The 24,248-nt window shown below is 40.9% G+C and overlaps 3 protein-coding genes across 6 annotated transcripts; 2 read left to right on the plus strand and 1 right to left on the minus strand.

Annotated features, from left to right (window-relative positions):
- Positions 1-1,114: 1,114 nt before the first annotated feature.
- Positions 1,115-8,168, plus strand: LOC120103893 (3beta-hydroxysteroid-dehydrogenase/decarboxylase-like). 4 transcript variants are annotated; one of them, XM_089924455.1, is made up of 15 exons: positions 1,433-1,765; positions 2,140-2,548; positions 2,633-2,812; positions 3,499-3,588; positions 3,862-3,995; positions 4,089-4,259; positions 4,580-4,702; positions 4,765-4,844; positions 6,067-6,265; positions 6,379-6,469; positions 6,553-6,727; positions 7,149-7,305; positions 7,521-7,587; positions 7,743-7,916; positions 7,964-8,168. In XM_089924455.1, the coding sequence occupies exons 4-14, from the start codon at positions 3,528-3,530 to the stop codon at positions 7,877-7,879; spliced, it is 1,395 nt and encodes a 464-aa protein (XP_089780581.1). In that variant the 5' UTR covers positions 1,433-1,765; positions 2,140-2,548; positions 2,633-2,812; positions 3,499-3,527; the 3' UTR covers positions 7,880-7,916; positions 7,964-8,168. The 4 variants fall into 4 exon arrangements, with proteins under 4 accessions (XP_089780579.1, XP_089780580.1, XP_089780578.1 ...); XM_089924453.1 differs by lacking the exons at positions 2,140-2,548; positions 2,633-2,812 and having other exon boundaries at positions 1,115-1,765; XM_089924454.1 differs by lacking the exons at positions 2,140-2,548; positions 2,633-2,812 and having other exon boundaries at positions 1,405-1,765; positions 7,743-7,904; positions 7,957-8,168.
- Positions 8,169-11,091: 2,923 nt separating this feature from the next.
- On the plus strand, positions 11,092-14,371 carry LOC103702219 (putative nucleoredoxin 1-1). Its single transcript, XM_008784555.5, has 4 exons — positions 11,092-11,321; positions 11,926-12,408; positions 12,614-13,102; positions 13,571-14,371. The coding sequence occupies exons 1-4, from the start codon at positions 11,214-11,216 to the stop codon at positions 14,240-14,242; spliced, it is 1,752 nt and encodes a 583-aa protein (XP_008782777.4). The 5' UTR covers positions 11,092-11,213; the 3' UTR covers positions 14,243-14,371.
- A 448-nt stretch (positions 14,372-14,819) lies between these two features.
- Positions 14,820-18,819, minus strand: LOC103702230 (uncharacterized). Its single transcript, XM_008784564.6, has 5 exons — positions 18,460-18,819; positions 16,558-17,488; positions 16,296-16,391; positions 15,634-15,770; positions 14,820-15,308 (listed from the first exon to the last, which is right to left on the minus strand). Exons 1-5 carry the CDS (start codon positions 18,687-18,689, stop codon positions 15,122-15,124), a joined length of 1,581 nt encoding a protein of 526 aa, XP_008782786.4. The 5' UTR covers positions 18,690-18,819; the 3' UTR covers positions 14,820-15,121.
- Positions 18,820-24,248: the final 5,429 nt, after the last annotated feature.

A 24,248-nucleotide genomic window follows, 5' to 3' on the forward strand; every position in this document is an offset into this window, starting at 1 on the left:
AATCCATGACAAGGATGTCATCTTGCACTATCGTTGTTGCACAGAAAACTTCTCTCTAGATAGCCTTGGAGCTTAAAACTTAGAAAGACCGAGGACTACCCTATGTTGAAGCTTTTCTCTGCAAGCTTTTTCATTTGGGAGCCCTTCATGGGTGGCGAGGTGAATATTTATTAGCCCGATCTCGGTATAAATTGAAGTGTCTGATCTTGGTAGTGTTCGAAGTGTTTTATCTCGGTGCTGGCTGAAATACTATTCAAATCTGACCAATCAATAAAAAAATACTATGTATCTTATTGAAGACCATTTTCCGTCGAGAACATGGCCACGATATCAATGTTGGCCATACCAACTCGGCGATTATTGCGCGATTAAAGCACTTATGCCCACGTGTGTAACGTGGAGAGCTATTACCTTATAATTATTGTATGTTTTTTTTAATCTTAGTAATGGATGCCGTCTCCATGCTTTATTAAAAAGGTATTGAGGGACCTTCAGGTAAAAAACCTATCTCTTCTACTATTTTTATGGAGTGGAGTTCGACTGTCTTGAGCATCGCAGAAACTTTCATTGGACAAACTCTAATAATAGGACTTTATTTTTAGATCCGTCTAGGATTTTGAAAGTTTGATCAGATTGGCCATTGACTTCCCACTTGTCAACAGTCGAAACTCTTTAACTCGGAGCGAAACCAACCTCACTCTTCAGCTCGGCCTTAACATTCACCTTAGACTCTAGCAGCAACAATGGATAAGTGATGTTTGGATTGTTCAGTACTAAACCCTTTTTTTTATCTATTCAACAAAAAATAACGAATCAATATTAAAACATCACACGAAAATTTTACTTACTTCCACAGATTTTTTAATATTTTTTATCAATTATTAGCATAATTTAGCATCAACAAAGAATATATACCGACTCCAAAATTAAAATATATCCATGAGAATCATGAAAGTCCCAAGACAAGATTAAAATTTATCCATGAGAGAATCATGAAAGTCTCAAGACTTGTTTCCTGCACGAAATCATTCATAAGATTTGATTGTGAAAAGCACAAAGTTCACCCTGAAACTAAACAAGTTTGCTCATAGCTTGGAATATGTTGAGCGAAACTAGGCTTAGCTTAGTATAAGCTCACAGATTATTTGCCCTTCACCCCCATATTGGTGTCAAACCTCAAGTCCATTGTCTAATGCCTCAGACGAACACTTTCAAGCTTCAATTTTAAAGAAACCCCAGCCTCATCTCCTCTTTTTACCCCCTCCCCGTTTGGCAGCATCTCTCCCAGCCATCTACTCTCATCTCTTGTTTTCTTGGTCACCCTTCCGCCGTGGGGTGGGGCCCTACAATGCGGGCATACGGCAAAATTTTAAATCATTGCACCTACCTCCCTTCCTCTGAAATCACTCACATGCTACGCACGTGCTGGGTCGAGAAAGCCCAGTTTTTGAGGGAACCAGGCTTCCGATTTCGGGCGATACCTGAACTCGCACTCCATACCCACCGGCGGTCTCGAGAAGAATGGGCGAAGTCGGCGGCGGCGGCGAGCGGTGGTGCGTGGTGACCGGCGGGCGGGGCTTCGCCGCCCGGCACCTGGTGGAGATGCTGCTCCGCTCCGGCGAATGGTGCGTGCGGGTCGCCGATCTGGTCCCCTCCATCAAGCTCGACCCCCACGAGGAGGACGGCGTCCTCGCCCATGCCCTCCGCTCCGGCCGCGCCGCCTACGTCTCCGCGGATCTCCGCAACAAAGCCCAGGTCATCAAAGGTAGTACGCAAGGGATCGTTCTCTCTTTCCTTGGAATGCAATCAGATTTTGCTGGTTTTGGACCTAAAAGACTGCAATTTTCGTATGTTTAATGCTTCCGATTCTGTTATTATTCTATGGATTTGCGTCCATTTGGATTGATTGGGAGATTTGATGGTGGAATTGTTGATAGATCATGTCTTGTTCCGGTTCTGTCTACAATGTTGGGTATCTGGAAATAAATCGGCTTAAAAAGATGAACCTCTTGAGCTTTATGGCGCTATTGGTGCTTGCTCATGAGCTCAAAGCATCAAAGGAGGAATATTTTTTGAACTGGTGCTCATTAGGTTTTGATTTACTCTGGATACTATCGTTTAAATTTCGATTTCTTAGAGACTGGTGATTAAAATTGGAGAGGATACTACTCCAGTACCTTGAATGGGTTCCACTTAATAATTTGACGGTCTTAACTACTTCTTTTTGTTTCCGCTACACCTGACCTTCACTTCTGATGTGTTGCTCAGCATAGTTGGTCGGCAAGGGATATCTTCTTCTCGAGCACGGTAATTTGGAAATCTAACTACTATGAGCTTGTTTTTGCTTTTGTCAGTTGGAAAAAAAGTGTTCTCTTAGATCCATCCCAGATGTGCTTTCTGGCTTTGAGAAGCATTATATTGAAGCTACTCTCTGTCTCCGTGCTATTCCACTACGTGGTCATGTTCTTGGTGCATCCTTGCATTTCTCATTGTTCAGACTTTATATCAGTATTTACAAAAGAAGTGACATACTTCCATAGCCCTTTAGGTGCTGGAATTCTTTTGTGTACTAGTAGATTATAGTAAGATCATAAGTCATAAGTATGATATATTGGCTTCATGAAATGTGTAGGATTTCATCAGGTTGGACTACCTGTTCATAATGCTTCCTTGCTGCAACATTTGAACTGGCTGATATTTTAGCTCAGAATATATTTTGGAAATTGTGAAGGACTGATGATGACATGATACTTGGTGGCTCAAGCCCATTCATTTTGAGTGTTATTGATACATGCAACTTTTGATGCTTGAGGTCAGGGTTTATGAATAGTGATTATTATGATATTCTGCCATATGTTGGTTGTGATTTGTATCTTTTAGTGTTTGTAATGCTACTGATTCCATATAGTAATCTAGAGATTTTATGCTTCGCAACGGAACACATTTCTTGTTTATGATAACTGGAATATCATTTTCTATAATGGCATAACTTCATGAAAATATGTTATGTATTAGTTTCCCTAAGTTGTCCTACAATGAAGACTTTAGTGATAATTGCAACTTGAAGCCCACTATCTGGCAGTATGAAGGATATTATGTTTTTATTTGTTTCTTCTTGCATATTATGTTGATATCTTCTTAGCCATCATAAGTGAAGGATAGGAAGTACTAGCCAGCATGGTACCACTAACTGGCAGTATGAACAAGAGAAAAAAACTATACTTTTGTCACCCATCTATTCATATACCTTTTTGCTTTTGGTTGCATCATTTTATTTTTATGCAGAAAATATTTTTTTAATAACAAATAATACTTGATGAGATCACGATGTTTGGAGTCCTGAAATCATTAATTACATCATAGCATTGAATGCAACCATGATAGCTTTGGTTCATTTCATTACCTTGTCTTACTCATTAATTACAAAACGAAAAAAGAAAAAATGATGCACTTCTATATTTTCGTGACATTCCTTTTATTTGTCGTTCTGTTGGGCAGCATTTCAGGGCGCAGAGGTTGTTTTCCACATGGCTGCTCCTGACTCATCCATCAACAATTACCACCTTCATCACTCAGTTAATGTTGAAGGTTAGATTTCGAAGAATTTATTATTGATCTTAAATTTGTTTCTATAATTGTTAGTTACAAGCTGAGGTAGGGCACTGGCAACCTGTTACAAATGGAACTGGTGCCTATACATCTCCCTACTGTGACTCGCAATGTCATGACATTCATAAAAATTCAAATTGCCGATCTCCTTAAAATATTTTTTTGTCTGGTGTTATATTGTATTATGAGAATAGTGGATTTGTTTTTGACAGGAAAACTTTAATTACTATTGAGTTGTTTTTGCATCTGCAGGAACGAAGAATGTTATTGATGCTTGTATCGAATGCAAAGTTAAGCGACTTATCTATACTAGCTCACCTAGTGTTGTCTTTGATGGTGTTCATGGAATTTGTAATGGCAAGGAGTCAATGGCATATCCAAATAAGGTCATGATGCTATATTGTCTATACTTTCAATTTCGTGGCACTGCTTCTTTCTAAGATACGGGATCCTTCTGACTCATATTTTTGATCCTCCAGTTTAATGACTCATATTCTGAGACTAAAGCAGAAGGAGAAAAACTGGTGATAAAGGCAAACGGTAGGACTGACCTTCTGACATGCTGCATACGTCCTAGTAGCATTTTTGGCCCTGGCGATAAACTTTTGGTGCCATCGTTAGTTGCTGCTGCAAGGGCTGGGAAATCCAAGGTAATGCATGCTATTTTTGGACATACTGATATAAATTATTACAAAAAATATATGTTTCAGTTGTACTATTGCTATTTTCTGTCCCTTGTCCAAATGGCTATGTTTGTACAAACTAAACAAAAACAAACATATGTGTATTTCAAAATCATTTATTCTTTAAAAATTTGTCACCTTCCTTCATTTTAGCATATTAATATGCTTTAACTTGTAGTGAAAGCAACAGATATGAATTTCATTTTGTTTTTATCTTTGACTTTAAAAGTCTTCTGCCTTCTGTAATATACTGTTATTGATCAGTCTTCCTTTTCCATGATTGTAAGTATATCATTGGTGATGGAAACAATATGTATGACTTCACATATGTTGAAAATGTGGCACATGCCCATGTATGCGCTGAGCGAACTCTAGCCTCAGAAGTGGGTGCCAAGAAAGCTGCAGGACAGGTATCATTTTTGCTTATACTTGATTTCTTTTTATAAGTTGTCATAATATGATGTTTATGCAGGCTTATTTCATCACGAATATGGAACCAATGAAATTCTGGGAGTTCATGTCACTTATTATTGAAGGTCTGGGATATGAGAGGTGCACACTACTTTTCCTCACAGTGATTTATCTCATTCATAGAATTCTAGTGATTAAAGCTTGGTATTGAAATTTATGTCATTAATATTGTCTTTGCCATTAGTATTGATCTGTCAATTTTTATGTTTCCGGATTAGCATTAGACCTTAGTAGCTATCAGAGTTTTAACCTGTGGATTTCCTTGAAGATTAACGTTTACTGAAATTGAGAATGCTTCATGTCTGTCATTATAGAATAAGTTTTGAGTTGGAAAGTATGTTGGAATGTTTTTTTTTACACATATATAAATATATATGCACATATTCTATATTAAAAGTGCCTCTCAGTTTGTCAATGTTCCTTCTGTCAAAATACATACATTAGGCTTCATAGGTACTTACATATCCTAAATCAAAAGCATGAAGATAATAAATTCGGTCGTTGTGGTCGGACTCTATTACGGATTTCTGACCACATTCTCCATAGGGCCCTCTTCTCTCTTCCTTCTCCGAGCTCGGGTTATGGAAGAAGGAACCGAGAAGGAGGTATCAGCAACAACTGGTTTTATTACGGGACAGCTCATGATGTTCATATCGATCTATTATGCGCCTCTGCATCTAGCATTGGGTAGACCTCATACAATAACTGTCCTAGTTCTACCGTATCTTTTGTTTCATGGCGAAAACGCCGCAGGCGCGAAGCGTGGTAGGCCTGCGCCGGGGGAGCATAGGGAGGAAAGGGAGCCCGGACGGTGGAAGAGCCAGGGGAGGCCGGGTCATTTGACGGAAATGGAAGGCTTTTTCCGAGCGGCTCATTCATTCTTGGAAAAAGAGGGAGGGAGCGAGCCAATGTATCAATGAATAGATAGAGAGGCCCTATCTGAGTCGATCTGAAGAAGCGGAATCATAAGCATAACATCACACGGGCCGAGCCCTGAAAACTCATCTTCCAAAGGCCAATCAATATTACATGGATAAAGTTAGGCTTCATGAATGCATACATATCCTATATCAAAAAGTAGCATTTAGGTTCTCAACGATCTGTCTGCCAAATTGCATATGTATAAAATTGGGCTTCTCTGTTAATGCTATCAATATTTCAATAACAGTCAAGTGAGAAGAATGAAATTTTATAGTTGAAACATCTTTCTAACTTTCAGATGCATCACTTCTGTCTCTCTTTCATTATGATTGCACATGGCATTGCCCTCTATCTAATACGTGCCAAGTTTTCTGAATTTCAGGCCTACAATTAAAATTCCTGTCTCCGTTATGATGCCAATAGCCCATGTAGTAGAGTGGACATACAAATTGTTCTCTCGGTATGGCATGCGTGTCCCCCAGCTGACACCTTCAAGAATTAGGCTTCTCTCATGCAACAGAACTTTCAGTTGTGCAAAAGCTAAAGATCAACTTGGTTATGAACCTATTGTATCACTTAAGGTATTAAATTCATGACATCACATATGATTCAATAGTCTCTATGTTTTGGGCTGGTAATTGGGTTCGCATATTGCTTATGCAATTATATTTTGATTTTCCCATTACAATTGTAGGATGGTCTGAAGAGAACAATTGAGTCATACCCCAATTTGAGAGCTGAGAAGAGAACATCGAAGGCTTCCATCTACTTAGGAAATGGAAATTGTATGGATCTGTTAGATTGACATGCTTTTAACTTTGTTCATATTTAATTTACTGAAAAAGCCTGATTAATTTTGTCCTTTCAGTTGCCAACACTATTCTTTGGAAGGATAAGAAACAAACGCTCACAACATTGTTCGTCCTGGCTGCTATTTATTATTACTTATTTGCATGTGGATATACCATCATTACAGCAATGGCAAAGCTTCTCTCGGTGGTTGCTTTGTTCTTGTTTGTGCATGGAATGTTACCTACGGAAGTGTAAGTATCCTTCCTTGCTTTGTCTGTTGGTTTAATTTGTTTTAATTGATGCTAAGCAATGATAGCCTGGAATTCAGGAATCACAGGATGCCTATGAGTTTGTTTACTTCTAAATATGAGAAAAAGATTGAATTATTTTCAGCCTTCACAAACATATTCTTGGATGTGGTGATGATTAGTCAAATATGATTTATTTTTGTGGCAGACACACAAATATTTTCATGCAGTCAGATGCTTTTCCATATTTCATGACTGGATAGTTGCAGTGACACTGAAATAGCTTTACAATAGGAGCAAATTTCTGTTGTTTAATTTTTCCATTTCCTTCTGGCTCTTCTGACATATCATTTGAATTCTTGACCCAGTTATCGATAACTGTTTACTTAGTTGATCATAACAAAAAAAAGTGCTGTTGGTGCAGATTTGGTTACAAAATTGAGAAACTATCACCTTCACATTTTCACTTATCAGAAGAGAAGGCGCATCATCTTGCTTGTTCTGTCAGTTCTTCATGGAATTCTGCAGTTGGCATACTAAGATCTCTTTGCAAGGGAAATGACTGGCCACTATTTTTCAAAGTATATAACACTAATAATTTGTAGTCTATTGTCTTTTCCATTAAATGACTGCATGTTTATTTTTTATTGCTTCATAATCTGGCCTTCTTTTTGTCAATGCATGAGCTATATATGTGGGAGTGGTGCCAGTATTCCCCTCCACCCCCACCCCCCTATTTGTGATGCTTTCTAGGGTTTATGCTGTTTATTTGTTTCTCACAAATGAAATTTAACAGGTGGTTCTCGCCCTTTTGGTTCTCAACCTTTTTGGAGCCATGTCACTGCAGACCACATATAAAATAGGTCTCAACATTTTTTCTTTTCGTTTTTTTTTTCACTCCTTTTTTTCCTGGATTCTCTTGAAAAATTCATCATCAAGAAACCTGCTATGTATGACAAAGATGATGCATATTTGGTTCTACATCATTTAGCTGACATGCTTTGTTCTCTAACTGCAGGTATTCCGCTAATTTTTGTCGCAGCCTTAGTTTATGAAAAATGGGAGGATAAAATCGATAGCCTATTTGATGATGCTTCCACCTGCATTTTGAAACTGAAGTCCAATGTTACACGGAAATGCGCGAGGCTCTCGTAGTTCTATGATATGGTAGCTCCAAAGTTCCATGAGCAAAGTGAGCCGACTCTAGTTACTGCACTGGGTCTTTAAACCCATCATTAGCTTTGTTGCCATCCCTTTATTTTGGATCAATCGACATTTCAGTCTGTATCACCTTAGTTTTTCTTTTCCCATCCTCACTTGTTAGTCATCTGGGTTGGGTATGCTAATCTTTCATGGGTCTGCTTGCAATTCTGATTTCCATGTCTCTAAACCGGGTTATTGCAGATCTCAATTTTGAAGGTTTGCCAAATTCTCTTATTAGAAATTTAATTTGTGTGCTGGACCTCGTATGGGCAGGATTTCTTTTTCTGCTCTTGTAATTGTTTATATGTTGGCCTGTTGTATGGTATAATTTTAGAAAGAAAGATACAACGGGTACATTCGGCCTCTTTACTAGCGGTCCCAAAAGCTAGTAACTTACATGAAGCAAGTCACAAATATGTGCTTGGAGGATTTCCAAGAGACAACATCTTTTCTTGGATTGCGTGCAAATCCACTCATGGTCTATAGTGTCATCCGAGCCTGAGATCTAATTAGCATTGTCGAATCTCTCGAGCAATAGGGAGAGCAGGCTCGATGGTTCCTTGAAGATGCCTTATCAGTCTCTTATCTTTCGAGTCTTGTAAGTACACCTAGCTAATGTACCAAAGTATAAGAAATATCATGTCTCATAGTCTTTGCTAGACGATTCAAAGATCCAATATTCGAATTGATTAATTCCTTCTCCTTCATTGTTGTTTAACTTCACTCAAGGATCGAAGGGAGTGGATATAGGTTTACAATGAGATTAGTTGAAAATTATACCACTCTCATTTTTGATTAAGTTAATATTAAATATAATATAAACTACTCTTAAATCTATTATACCAAAGATACTAGAAAGAAAATACCTAGTTTCATTAATTAGATATAGACTTGTTCTAAATATAAAGTTGTCATTTGGAAGCCATATTGTAATAACGGTAATATTTTGTGTTAATTACAAAACATAACATAGAAATAAAGGAAGCCTTTCTTCTTTGCTCTAGAAGCTATCTGGCAAACTTATTTATACAATCTTTGCCTCTTGCATGCATTAATTTCGGAATGATTTGATTCATGCTCCTGTTTTAAAACTCATAGGCTACTTTATCTTTAACATACTATTGTACTTGAGATTCAAGAGGCTGAACTCATTTTTTTCTGTTGAAACCCATGATCTGAAGCATCCCTCGACAAGGAAAGTGACTGATCATTCCACCAGCTGGCTTTGTCTTTCTTTCGCTTGTTTGATCTGTGTCCTTGTCTGTTCCGAGCTTTACTTCGTGCACAAAATTTATGTACATAATTTACATCTGCGAGCCATTTCACAGTCTGCCTTTTTGATTTTTTTTGGGGTTACATTTCACTAGAAACATGCACATTGGTTGGGACACCGGGAACCATAAGGCATAGCTAGTTTGATTAATAACTCTCATTGATTGCCTCCTTTTTCTCTTCCCTTCTTATAATCATCTCGATCAGAGCCAGATATATGAGATATGGTTTGTTATCTATCTGGCATCCGCTAGATTCTGGGTTCATGCTGTTCCTCTCGCTTTGAGTGGCTTTCTCCATCTACCTCCGAAGCCCTTAATGACATATTTTGAAAATAAATAAAACTCGAAAATTCTCTTTCGTTTTTGGCCCTCATATGGATGTTATAGGTACTGGCCTGGCGTGTTGTTGTGATGGATTCTAGTGATGTGCGGAAAGTTCTTGGACCACGGGATTAAAGATGCCTTTGATCCTCACAAGACTGTTCAGGAGGTATCGTCATTTCCGTGCGCGAGAGGGATGAAGCAAATCTTGTTCATCATATCAGCGGAAAATAAGAAAGCCAACAAGTTCCAATCCCTTATGTTGGTGACTCTTATCTCTTTGGAGCCCCCACCTCCAGGTCATCTCAAAGTAAATTTTGATGGTAATTTTGATACCACTGGTTGAATCTACGTAATTTTGATTCCACTGTTTATAAAATAATATTATCCTAAACATGTATGGGTTTGAATGAAGTACACAAACTAAAAATTTCGAAGAAACATAATGTTTCGAAAACATCATATTTTTTCAAAAACCAATTTTCTTTTTAGAAAAGTCACAGTTCATTTGAAAAAAACATTTCACGAAAAAATATTTTAAAGTATTTAAAATAAATAAAATTTAGAATTTTAATTTTTTTTAAAAAAAATTAAAACTCTAAAGTCTGGTTTTTTTTTTTTTCCAACCTAACATGAAATGATAAAAGGCATGCATCGGAACCAAAGTCATGCAATATATTCCAATATAGCAAGAAATGATAAAGGCATCGGAACCAAAGTCATGCAACATAAAAGAATCGATGACGGTGCCGAGTGGAGAATATAAAATTCGCATCCAACTCACAATTTTGGCCATTATTTTTTTTTCCGCATAAAATTTGAACATAAAGGAATCAGTGGCATACGTGATGATGATGGGACTTGCAGATACTTCCAAACGTCCCTCCTACTTTCGGCCACTTGAGGGAGGCTGCTCATTTGGGTGCATGCGGAGGAGCGGGTGAAAGTAACATGGGATTTGTCCGCCTAGAGATAACATCCGGCATCTGGAGAATTAACAAATACTTATCTTGATGGTTGCTCGGTGACCAGCGGACGTGGACACACGCTTTTGAAGGCCTCCCACGTCATACGAGTTTTGGTTTCATACTCGTGATGGTCGTGCTTTGACCACAAGTCAACACAAGTCAATAAACAAAATCCTGTCCTCGTCTAGTTTGTGCTCTTCTTTCGCAGGACTACATTAACTAACGAACATCAACGACCTGACACCAATCAAAAACTTCCACGTGTCCTCTTGCAGATCGAACAGCACGAACCGGGGCAGTGTTATGGCTTCGGTTGACGTTTCTTTTCTTAAGAAGCAAGAAAACGGGGAACTAAACGGCGATCCCCTCCGTCTACGTAAGGAACCCCTCTGAGCTTTGCGCACTAGTCAAGTCAACATAAGTCAATAGACAAAATCCTTTCTTCGTCTAGTTCGTTCTCTTCTTTCGCAGGACAACATTAACTAACGAACAGCAACGACTTGATTCTAATCAAAAAACTGCCACGTGTCCTCTTGAGGATCGACAAGCGTGAACCGGGGCAGTTTTGTAGCTCCGGTTGGCGTCTATTTTATTAAGAAGCAAGAAACGGGGAACGAAACGGCGAACCCCCTCCGTCTACATAAGGAGCCCCTCCGAGCTTCGCTTTCATCGTTTCGGACGCGATTGAGAGAGAGAGAGAGAGCGAGAGAGAGAGAGAGGAGAATGGCCGGAGTTGGAGGTGACGATAACGGCGCTGCTCGCCGCCACGATCTCAAGTCGCTGCTCGCCGCCGATGAGAGGGATTTCCTCGTCCGTAACAATGGCGATCAGGTACTTAGAGCATATTAATTTAGGATTAGATTTTTAAAATCCCCCAAAAACTGTTTTTATTTTCAGCAGATTGATTTAGGATCTAATTCTATTTCCTGCTTTTCTTTTTGTTTTATGTTCTGGGGAAGTGGGGAGGGGGTTTGAAGTTCCTGCAGTTATTTTCTTTCAAAATTTTCTTGTCATGATGATGTGATAATCCGACAACCATGAAAAGCACGTAATTCCTGCAAGCATTTTACTCCTTGGTTATACTTGAAGTTGTGTGATTAACATAAGTTATTAGAAGAAGAGGTCGATTTGTAATATTTTAATAATCTCAAAAAAAAGAAGAGAAAGAACTCTGTTACTTTTGCGCTTAGACATTCATTACAATGAATCTATATGTTAACAAAATTTAAATGGCCAGTGACTTGTTGCTATCAGTTAGCAGATGATTGATCAAATCAAAAGCCGAATATTACATTAACTACATATCCACAGGCACTTGCAAAAAAATCCGACTGAAAAAAACTAATTATTGAGTGTTTTTTTTGGTATTGCTATATTTCTTTTAATTAGAAACCATTCTACTGATACTTAAGAAATTTGGAGCTGAATTCTTCAGGTGAAGATCGCAAATCTTGAAGGGAAAACTATCGGTCTCTACTTCTCAGCCTCATGGTGTCCACCTTGTAGGCGCTTCACCCCAAAGCTGATTGAAACTTATGGTAAGCTCTCCTCGGAGGGGAAGGACTTCGAGGTTGTCTTCGTGTCAGCTGACAGGGATGAGGATTCATTTAATGGCTACTTCGCAAAGATGCCATGGCTTGCCATTCCATTCTCTGACACCAAGGCCCGTGATCGCCTTGATGAGGTGTTCAAGGTGAGGGGCATACCCCACCTTGTCATCCTTGATGCAAGCGGAGAGGTTCTTAATGAAGAGGGTGTCCAGGCCGTAGGGGACTATGGCTCTGAGGGGTACCCCTTCACTCTTGAGAAGATCAACAAGCTGAAGGAGGACGAGGAGGCTGCTAAAAGGGAGCAAACTCTTCAGACTGTGCTGGTTTCGCCCTCCCGTGACTATTTGATTCTGAATAATGGGAATCAGGTTATCTTCATCTCCTTATTGTTGTTTAATGCCTTCAAAATTGTTCTCCAGTGGATCCTCATCAAGTAGCTATAAATTCCTCTTATATCACTTCATAATTGCATCTCTTTGTATGAAATGAGTACCCTCATGCTTGAGCTATTAACCATTAGCGCACAGTAGTTTTGTCATTTTGTTTCCCTTAGTTATGCCAGTTTGCCAACAGGTGCCTGTGTCGGAGCTCGAAGGAAAGATAGTATGCCTGTACTTCTCAGTTAGCGGTTTCCAACCATGCGACGAGTTCACTCTGGTGCTTGCGAAAATATATAGAACTCTGAAGGAAAAGGGAGAGAGCTTTGAAGTTGTGATGGTGTCCTTGGATGATGAAGAATCATCCTTCAAAGAAGGCTTTGCGGGCATGCCGTGGCTTGCTATCCCTTTCGGGGATGAGAGCTGCAAGAAGCTTGTGCGCTACTTCGAACTCAGGACAATACCAACTTTGGTTGTTCTTGGCTCTGACGGGAAGACCCTGCATTCCAATATAGCCGAGCTTGTGGAAGAGCACGGGGAGGAAGCATGGGAGGGATTCCCATTTTCTCAGGACAAAATGGATCTGCTCGCAGAGAAGGCGAAAGCAAAATTGGCAGCACAGTCGCTGGAGTCCCTTCTGGTTTCTGGGGAGATAGATTATGTCATTGGCAAAGATGGTGTCCAGGTAAAGATTTTATTCGACAAGCAAGCCTAGTTCTACACAATCTATATTAAATTATAAAACATAATTATAAAAATAATTGTATTATTTATTACTTATATAGAAAGTAATAATTAAAACTATATATGCTATATCTATTAGTATTTTGTGTTAATTTGCCAGGCATGAGCGAGCTAGACGTAGATCTAGCTTGGTTCGTTTCTTTAGCTGAGTGAGCCGAACTCGAGCTAAATCCGATCTAGACCGCAAGTAGTTTGCTCTCTTGCCAGCCCTACTCTAAAGCATCGCAGGATGGTACTGCTGCTTTATTTTTTAAATTTGAGCAAATGGTGTAGCTCGAGTATCCTTGTTGGTGCAGCCATGGGGCAATAGAATTTGAAAGTTTTTCAGTAGCCAACTTTGCATTGATGAGGATTTCTTCTACAATGAGCACTGCCAATTCATATTCGACCTGCTTCTCTTCTTTTTCAGATTCCAGTGTCGGAGCTCATGGGAAAGAACATTCTCCTCTACTTCTCAGCACAGTGGTGCGGCCCCTGCCGTGCCTTCCTACCTAAACTAATAGAGGAATACAGGAAGATCAAGGACAAGGACAGCGCCTTTGAGGTGGTCTTCATCTCCAGCGATCGAGACCAGAAATCTTTTGAGGACTTCTTCTCAGGCATGCCTTGGTTGGCGCTCCCCTTCGGGGATGAGCGAAAGAAGTCTTTGAACCGCGTCTTCAAAATACGCGGAATCCCTTCCCTCGTTGCCATTGGACCTACCGGACGGACGGTCACCAAGGATGCGAAGCTCCTCTTGATGATCCATGGAGCTGATGCCTATCCATTCACAGAGGAAAGGATCAAGGAGTTGGAGGATCAGCTCGAAGAGATGGCAAAGGGGTGGCCTGAGAAGTTGAAACATGATCTCCATGAGGAGCACGAGCTTGTGCTGATTCGCTGTGGCAAATATGGCTGCGATGGATGCGATGGGCTGGGAGACAAATGGTCCTACCGCTGCACCGAGTGCAACTTTGATTTGCACCCTAGGTGTGCGTTAGCGGAGGATAAGAAGAAAACTGGTGAGGAGGACCATGGTGAAGAGCAGGGAAAGACTGAGGAAGGATATGTATGTGATGGGGATGCCTGCCGCAAAGCCTAGAGCTGTTGTTTGTGTGAAATAAGATGGTCATGTCTTTGGCTTCCTTCTAAGCAAGCCATGCAGGGACCAGCTTCTTATGTTTGCAGTGTTTTGAGTGAGTGGAATGCAAAGAGGATGATTATGTGAAAATTGAGTTTGGTTTGAATTTGGCTCTATTACTTGGTCATTCTATCTTTTGTAGATCTTTTTCATGGCTGGGGAATGTTGGAGGATTATCTTTGATTGTGAAATGTGAAGCAAGTTCAATTCCTACTAGCGACTTGCAATCCGCCAAAAGAGTATCATCAGCCTAGTTAGTACTTAATGCTAGATGCTTGTAAGCTCCATTGTTTCACTCAGATGATGCACTACTAGCTTCTTGTTTAAACTTCAACAGGCTCATCATTAGTTTACTGCCTAAACTTCAGGCAGTAATAAACGCCTTCTGCATCATATATTATGAATTTTCTATTTGATCAAAGACATTTCAGAAACAGCACCAGCTAGATGAACTTGACTGGACAAGGCTGTGATACCATATCCATCTATGAGCGCAATGTCAAGTACCATAAGAAGCAGAACACATTAAGTCTCTCTGTTGCTGTGGTATAAACTGATTCCCTGAAATGAGTCGCATGACTTCATAATGATCACTTATGAGATCGTAGTACAATCCAAGGGAGAAGAAAAGGATAAAATAAATAAGAGATTTGAAACAAAGCTACAACTGATGCTTATGTCATCATGTGGTAATTCCTTCAATAGCTAAAATCAGCAGACTTGTGTATTTTCCCTGCGAAAGATCCAATAAAACATGCCATCAATTTTGACACTTGCTGATGGATAACTAGAACCAGTTTAGGCTGCAGATAATGCAAGTCAGAACAGCCTGAGTCTTTACTACTCCCTTTTGTCTTCTTCAGTATCTCCATTGTGCGAAATGGCAGTATTAACTCCCGGAGGCATTTTGGCATCAGGTGACACAGAAAAGCTCCAGCTTTCTTTGGAAGTAAATGGTCCTGGCTTCATTAGTGAAAGGACATCCTCTCGGTCAAACTCCTCACTTCCATCATCCGAGTAGGCATATCTGATTGCAAATATTGCCGTAACATATAACGCATAATATTCACATCAAGAATATTCTTTTATTTTCATTCGGATTTGCTGCCTATTAGATCATTTAAATAGCCTATAGCTTTCAAGCGCATATAGAAAAAACCAACTGATAACAACAGTGCTTATCATACAAGCATGAAGACAAAGCAAATAATGAATTAATGGAAAGGCTCTGTCATTTCTAACAGAAACACATATGAGGTTTAGGTATTTGGACATATTGTGTTGACTGACATGGCAAGCAGAAGGAAAACTGAAGAAGCAAAGAAATGAAATCTAAGGGATCGAAGTTCTACCTCATTGAGTTCTGAGAGGGTGCCCAAAGAGCACATATGACACAGAGAAGAGAGAAGGAGAGGAACTGCCACAAGGCAGGAATAATCCAGGCGTTCTGCCACTGCTCATTGTACACATCAGTTGACTTGAAGTATATCTGCATGGAGATTCTCTCTAATTACTTAAGATACAAAATATGTCAAATTAATTATTAGGAGAGATTTTAGATATGGGAACTTCTACAACAACAGGCATGAAGATATTATAGTTCTCAAGCATGTGGAAAAATGATGCAATTCAGAACAAGCGTGCGTGCTGAGATATGACAAAAAAAATTGGCCTTTTCAGAGTCAGCTTTGGAAGTGAAAATTTTCTAATACCTTGTTTTGATGAAGGTAATGGTAATATTTACACTACGTTTAAAGAGATAAGGAAACAGTCAACATGAGGGAGCAAGGTTTGGTTTTTTTTTTGGAGTGTCTTCGACACCAAATATTAGCAATTACTAGATAATGTTGTTGGACAGAGAGAAAGAGCAGAAAATTAATTTTAATTAAGAAAATTCAGCACCACCCTAGCATGCACTAAAATTTAAAAAATCAGTATGGTTTGATAATCATGATTGGTTTCTTTAGTACACTAAGGTCACCAACCATTAAGATGCAAATTAATAGAGAATCACCTCATAACCAATCCAACCAACAGATATGACAACAGCAACAGTCAACGCATTTGTAAATTTCCTGTAGATATCTAGCTTGGCTGTCATCCGTTTTATCTGTCACCAATCACACAAAGACCAACAGTTATACATTCTTTTGGAATTAAGTTCCAATTATGCAAATATAGGGATCTTTTATACAGCAGAAGCCAAAAAGGTAAATTTCTGTTGAAAACTCCTATAGGAATAAGCAACAAGTATAGTAGTAAGAGAAAATCCATACCCGCAGTTTGCTAAGAGTTTTGGAGAGAGAAGTGAATATCCAAATTACGAAGAATGCATCCAAAATTGCCACTGGGAGAACCAAGAACAATCTTGCCTTTCCACTAAGATCGCTTACAGCACCAACATTTTCCACCAATTCAAGAACCTCTGATGCAAGAAAAAATGTGCCTCCAAGCAGAGTAACCTTAGAAGTGAGTCCACCCAGAGTAGGCCTCACAACACCAAATCCCATGGAAACAACAAGGATCAACACACGCGAGACTGTTCGTTTAACAGTACTGAATGTTACAGCCCAGAAAGTAATTCCCTTTGGCCGGACTCCAGTTTCATTAAATTCAGCATATTCAAAATACCATAATGCCATTTCAAACATTCCCAAAGCAATGACTAGTGTTATGCAGTTCTGAAGTGGCATAACCTCTCTCCAAAACTTTGCATATTGTGAGAACCAGTACACGCCAAGAACCACAACAGCAAGAGACATGAATCCATAGAATTTCATGAGAGGAGCCATCCTTCCTGGTAGATAACCAGTAGGGTTCTTCCATATGGTCTTCCCCTCTATGACCAGTCCATTAAGCGCTGGATCACAGTAAATGAAATAGAGGTTATACATCCCAGTTTTTGTGATCTGTATGGTTTGGGATGGTAGTGTTGCCTCAAGATCGCCAGCCTTAAAGGAAGCAGTAAATACTTGCGGCCAATCAGGGCTGTGGGAGGAGAGGCGATAGATGACTGTGCCTTCCGTGCAAGCGCCTATTTTTGCTAGATCAGGTGTGCAGCAAATGGCTCTTTGACCACCATAGGCTGAGCCACCAATTGCCCCTCGATCTTTTACCTCAAAAATAATGGCTTTGACTGTCCAAGGGCTTTCATGTTTCCCTGTTGCAGCAGCTTTCTTTGGTATTCTGAAAGTGATCTTTTCGAATCTGATTTCATGAAGAAAAGTGGAAATCAAAAACAAGAGAATGACAGAATTAGCTTCTATAAGAATCATTGCTCATAGTCACAGCTCTATAACCAAATCTGTACAAATTCACTATTCTTCTTGACCATTTGTATGTCTATATTTAAATAAAAACTGATTATTTGCATGTTTATCTAATGAAGAAAATGTACTTTAAATCCTTTGAATTCTTGACATCTTCTTAGTTTTGTTGGTGTCTAAATGCACTATTATGCCATACTAGGATAACATATCCGAAGTGTCTGACTGTATCTAGTAGACTTGTATCCTAGGTGGTGATACAAGTAATTAGATGGAATCAGATTCCTCACCCTCACCCATAATTAAATTAAAAGGTGATTTGCAGTATGGACATCTTACAGGGACTACACACTATACAACTGCCCTACTGGATTCATTCGCATTTGCACGCCATCTCCTATAATTGTGCATGCTAAATGCTACCATGTTGCAGTTAGAGATCGAGTGGATGCCCAACCATGCACCCAACTATACCTTTCCATCCTACAGAAATAGGCGACTGACAGCCTCAAGCTGACAGAAAAATTTCACTGTTTTCGCCTGCAATGGGTGATCAACCTCTTTCCATAATTGGTGTCCGGGAAAGGTAAGAGCTAAATGACCCAGCCCAGACCAAAAACACCCCGAAGATCCCAAATAAATGCCAGCAACCAGGTCACCAAATTTCGGCTCTCATGAATCATTCCATTCCATTTGCCTGTTAAATAGCGAAATGCTAACAAAGCTCCCATCTTTGTCCAAATTCTCCCCCCTTCCCACATTTGACGATCATATTACAATGAAAGTTCAGCACTAAAATAAAGAACAACCCATTTAAGTATCTACACTAATACAGCTCTGCTTTCAGATCCAAGCACAGAAGAGCGAAAATAACGCAACATCTGAGGATGAGATAGAGCGAGAAGGGATTACCGGATGAAGGAGGCGCCGTAGGAGGCGGAAGAGTTGGCGGAGGGGAGGGAGGCGTAGAGGCCTTCGCTGCCACCGTGAAGGATGAAGGCATTGCCCTGGCTTGTGAAACTCTCCCCTCCGTAGTCGTGGACCGACGCCTCAGCAACGCACCAGACAGAGAATACCAGAACAAGAAGAAGAAGAAGAGGAGGAGGTAACGCGAGCGAGAGGAACGGACCCGTCCTCGCCATTAGAGCACAAAGCGAGCCACGACCTCTCGCTCTCTCTGGGAGAGCCGGATCTAGTCTACAGCTCGGCAAGAGAGAGATTGAGAGGATTTTGACCAACGTTTTGCCATTGTTTTAAGACGTAAAAGAGTACGAAACTGCGTGCGTCGCAACGCGCCGCTTTAGTGGGGGAGGGAGGGGTCGGGATGCGTGACGACGGCTGGAACCACGTGCCCCTTCCCCTCCCTCCTCGGGTCCCAAGCACTCCCTGAGTCCTGTTCTCGTCTCTCTGAAACGGTTGGGTTGCTGTACCTCAGGCAAGTTGCACCCAAACCCGAACCCAAGCCCAAACCCAAACCTAAACCCGCCTGTACGCAACCCTTTTGCAGGTTTAAATCTAACTAGCTTGAAGCAAACTCAACGCTCGGTTGCTGGTACAGATGTTCGGCTTAAGGCCAACTTGATTAAAATAAAACAACTTGACACATTAGGCACGCTGTTCCTAGGATGAAGCTTCTCTTTGGGGTAGAGTGCCTACTTAAGTATCTTTTTTTTTGCTAAAACACTTAAGTATCTTTTAGAAAGCCTAGTCTTGCGTACTTCCAACTTGCCCCAATTCAACCAAGTTAGATGGCTATCCATGATTGCACTAATTTACATTACAACAACAACAACAATAATAATTGTTACGAGGGAACTAAGCCGCCATGCTCCACGTGACCGGCACGCGCGCCCATGAAGACTACGGCTGTCCTTTGATCCAGCAATCCGACCCCGAGTCGGACATCTTCGGCTCCACAGCCCGACCTCGAGTCGGTTGCCCTTTGATCCAGCAATCCGACCCCGAGTCGGACATCTTCGGCTCCACAGCCCGACCTCGAGTCGGACATCTTCGGCTTCGCAGCCCGACCCCGAGTCGGCTGCCCCTTAATCTAGCAATCCGACCCCAAGTCGGATATCCTCAGCACCGCAGCCCGACCCCGAGTCGGCTGCCCCCTGATCCAGCACTCCGACCCCGAGTCGGAGATCTTTTGATAACGACAGGCTGCTTCCCAGAGGCACGCCGAGGCCTCCTGCTCCACTACTCCCTGCAACGGCTGTATCCGATGCTGTTCCACGATCTCCTGTATCAGCCGTACAAAGCGGAACTCCACTACGCCCTGTCATGGCCGTACCCAGCGCTGCTCCACGACGCCCTGTAACGGCCATGTCAGTGGCCACTCCATCGCGCCCCACGATGACAAACCCCCCTGAGAGACCCCCCAGCCAGGTATATATGCGGCTGGGGGGAGAAGGGGGGGTAAGCAATATCTTCCAGAGCACTCTCTTGCTTGCTATTATCATTTCTCCTCCTCCTCCAATCTCCTCTGACTTGATCGTCGGAGGGCCCCCACTACCCCAGTGGTGGTGCGAGGCTTGCTCGCAGGTTTTCCGGTGGAAGGTGGAGCGTAACCAACACCAACCAAGACAACTCAGACGGAACCCCGTCCACACCGCTGTGTCAATCGTTCTCGGTTTGGACCACCAGCAACAATAATAATAATAATAAGAAGAAGGTGACTCGGCTAGTTACCAAACTGGTTTGGTATCAAAGTGGTGCCACGTAACGGCTCCATTACCTGTGAACCACACCACCCTCCATGGATTGCACTAATCTTCTAATGCCATGCAAAACGAGAAATACATTGCATGCATGTTGACCTACCAAAAAGTTTTAGTATGGTATTATAATAAGATTGAGAACCTGTTTCGATATTTTGATAAAATTGGATTGGATATCCTATAGAAATCAGATTTGTTGGTTTGTCTAGCCTGCATGTGTTAAAGGCTGCTTAAATAATTTGAGTTGTGGGAGTTATTCGGATGACACGAGTCATGCTTAAATGGATGACCCAATCCACGGATTTAACAGCAAATTCAGCCCAAAAATTCTGCTAAATTATCCAAACAAGCCGAACCCATGTCAGATAGAGAAATGGTAAATGATTCGTAGCCTTAATCCAGCAATACATGGCATATAGGCCATTAACTTTATATATTTGTTATGGCATTTTAGGAGTGGTTGGAGATGACATGCTTGCAGCTTAATGAGATTGATCAAGACCTAATTGGATGGGAAATTTTATCTCAACTCAACTCAACTTTTCAGCTCAGCGTATTGTTGACCCATTTTCGCCAATACGGGGGAGTTTGTGTGAACAAAACAAGGGCGGTTTGGCCTTTGCAGAGCTTTGAGCCAAGGGGGGAGCGCTCGTATCATGCTTCTCCCACTTCCCCACCAAGCTGCCCAATGTTTGCGACCGTCGCTGCAAGCTAGATGGCTTGTCTATGCGGCAACTGGAAATATACCTGAAAATGACTCTACTGTCTAAATAATGGAAGTTGGTGAAATGGTCGAGTTTTCTTGATCACGAATTTCTTTGTTACTTATTGGTACTTGTTTACCAAGGGAATATATTGATATCATGCTCTTTTGGAACCAGATACTCCGGTAACACTACGTAACAAGTCTCTAATATTGAACCGGATACATGAGACATTCTCTCTCCTTTGTACTCTTTACTTTCTCGTGATTTGGCAGGATGTACTCAAGTTAAGCTATGTAAATTGCCGTATTTACCAAAAAAAAAATTACAAGCGAAATCGGCATGGCTAGCATGCAAGTTGCAACCTAGAGGATATGGTGTCACATTTCAGATCTCGCCATCCTTACTTCTTCTATAGATGGATAGTAACAAAAAAAAAATTATGAAGATCGATTAAGATAGCATAAAAATTTTTCACTTCTTGCATATCATACATATGCAAGACATAAATAAAAACCTTCTTATTAAAAAAGCCTCGGCAACCATGAGTCCGACGAATGCGAGCCCGGTAAGCGCGCCCTGATTGAGCAAAGCCCACACGACCTCGAGGCTAGAAAGGATCCAGTCAAAACCCATAGTCGACTCCAACGAAAACAAGCTGATCTCCGAATCGAAATGGCTACCACGTTCTCCATATCCGGGATCGACCCCCGCAATCTACGCCACAACAGCTGCCAAATTCAAATCCTTCCATTCTCCATCAAGGGCCAGCTAATTCAAATTCCTAGGCCAATTGAGGTAACGTATTTTCAGTCCAAAATCTCCGCCATAACACCTGATGGCGTGTAACCGCCACATCACCTCCTATAAAGAGGAAAAACTCCAAGAAGAAAGGGGACTCTTCCTCCTCCACGCTTGGGATTCTCCACTAAAAAACTATCTCCAAATTCCTCTCTGATTTAAGCATTGGAGGGCCTTTGCCGGAACCTCCGGCCCAGATTTTTTTGCAGGTTTTCCGGAAATAGCCATCAGCCGTCACCATCTCCCGGAGACAACCTTCTACAACCGCCCACCGCGAAAGCTCCTTCCTTTGGTCCGCGATCACCCTCGGGTCCCATTTCTAGCAATAACACATACTTATGCAAGACATAAACAAAAACCTTCTCTTTAAAAAAAAATACAGCCGCATCTCTTGCATTAAGAAAGTGCTATTAGCTAAGTTCAAGCGGTCACCAAAATCCAATGCAGTCTGTACGTTCAAATCCTGTAGAGAGACATAGCAAACAAGCATGTTGGAGAGAATGCTATATGTGAGCAGGCAGTGAGTATTTACAAAATACCATTACTCCGACTTTCCAAAGGACATGCATGCAAGATATTTTCTCATGGACGAAAAAAGATTCTGAAAAAATTTATCATAGTTGTTGTTCTTTGAAGATGGCAAATCAGCAATAGTATTTTCATTTCCGGACCTCATGATCTCCATGAGCGTCTGGGTCGACGATTTTTCCTATATACTCCGTGAGATGAGAGATGTGGACCGAGATTTCATCTCCAAAAATATAATACTTGAAACTGCCCAATCACCTCATTAGCCTTTATACCCAACTTTCACATATCATCAGCCTACACAGTTGCCTAAAGTCAGGCCTCGAGCTTAAACTACTTTCATTTTTAATCAAGCTTTGTGCTGAGCCTAATTAAAATGTTATATTTTTTATATCCAAATCCGACCCATGATCAACTCTATTGCCTAATGTCAACCATCCAACTTGCGACCACTCAAATAACTAAGACTCTACTATCCATGTAGTAATTTCTTGAAAAATATTATTAAAAGATGAGTTCTTTCCATCTCCAAGTCTCCGTCAATGCCTTGATGCACCTCCGGGCCCTCCATCTGCTCCCATCTCTCTCGCCTCTGTTTTTAAATTTCTCTTTGATGATCCTTGCGCCAAAGTAGATGAAGCCTATTAGCATCCACAGTCTAAAAATAGCAATCGGCTAGGATCCAATAAAAATCTACCTATTCAAAACCGACTTATTTATTGAATGGGCTAGAATTTCGGCTTAAACCTTACAATTATTAAACAAGTAACCAAATCCCATCTACAGCAACTGATTCAATTAAATCAAATAGGATAACAGGACAAGCGTAGCCCCCATCACATCCACCTCCTTGTTCAACAATCATAAGACCGTCACCTCAGCCGCCGCCTCCAAATCCGGTACTAACTCCTCCAGATCTAGCCGACGGCAAGGCATCTTGGCCGCCAAATGGGCCCTGCTCGTATCAGTAACGAAGGCGATCTTCCTCCCGGCAGCCGGTGAGATGGGGGTGGATCCAAGGATTTGTTTATTTATTTTTTCTCGAAAACGCCAAGTCGGGCCCTTATTTTAAATGAGTTTTTTTTTTTTTTTTTTTTGGTGTGCGTACATTGCGGATAGCCAACATGTGGCAGTACGAAGACTGTCTCTCCTCTCGGAGGAGAAAATCGTTATCATGGAAACAACATTTACGATAATCTTTTTTCATGATTCGTCGAGGAAAAGGAAGAATAATTAAGTTTACACACATGAAAACACAAAGGCATGCATGCATTGGCAGTTCCAAAATCCGAAAAGATCAATGCTTACTAAGATTTCCTAGCTTGCTTGGTTAGGAAGCAGCTTCTCAACACACAACTCACCCTTGGCTGAATTGCATTCACTTCAAAATCAAAGCAAATATAATGCTGCAGTACAAAACTTCCTATACTTGATAATTTATAATATTTGAATACAAGTGATTTATGGTGCATTGCAACATCTAAGTTGGTTTAGTTATTGTGGGGTGAAAGCCAACGTATTCAAATCCCGACTCCACCTGGATGGGATTCATCGAGTCACACAGAATTATAGAGAGAGGACACATTAAGAAAATTGGCCTTCGTGCATTAGGCAATCTATCATTGGTGTCAACCTCAGTCACATATGCTTCGACTTACGAAGCCCATGGCAAAGGTTCGAGACTGATATCGCTTGGCCACAACCTGGCAGCTACTTCGCATGGCTGCAAAACTCCCAGATTATAATGCCCTCCGAACAATCAACAAAGAAAAGATTCAAAACAACTCCACGAAGGTTCTGTAAGGGCACTCAAAAGTTTTTGACAAGCCATTGTTTATCATCAAACATAATCAATATGGCTCTTGCATGCGAAGCAAATCAAACCTAGTTAGAGACTAGGAATAACAGCAGTGGATCTGCAGTCGATAAAAATACAGTGTTTTAAATT

This window comes from Phoenix dactylifera, chromosome 7 (genome assembly GCF_051530095.1).
Source record: "Phoenix dactylifera cultivar Ajwa chromosome 7, Ajwa_hap1_PhDact_Kaust_v1.1, whole genome shotgun sequence".
Taxonomy (NCBI): Eukaryota; Viridiplantae; Streptophyta; class Magnoliopsida; order Arecales; family Arecaceae; genus Phoenix; species Phoenix dactylifera.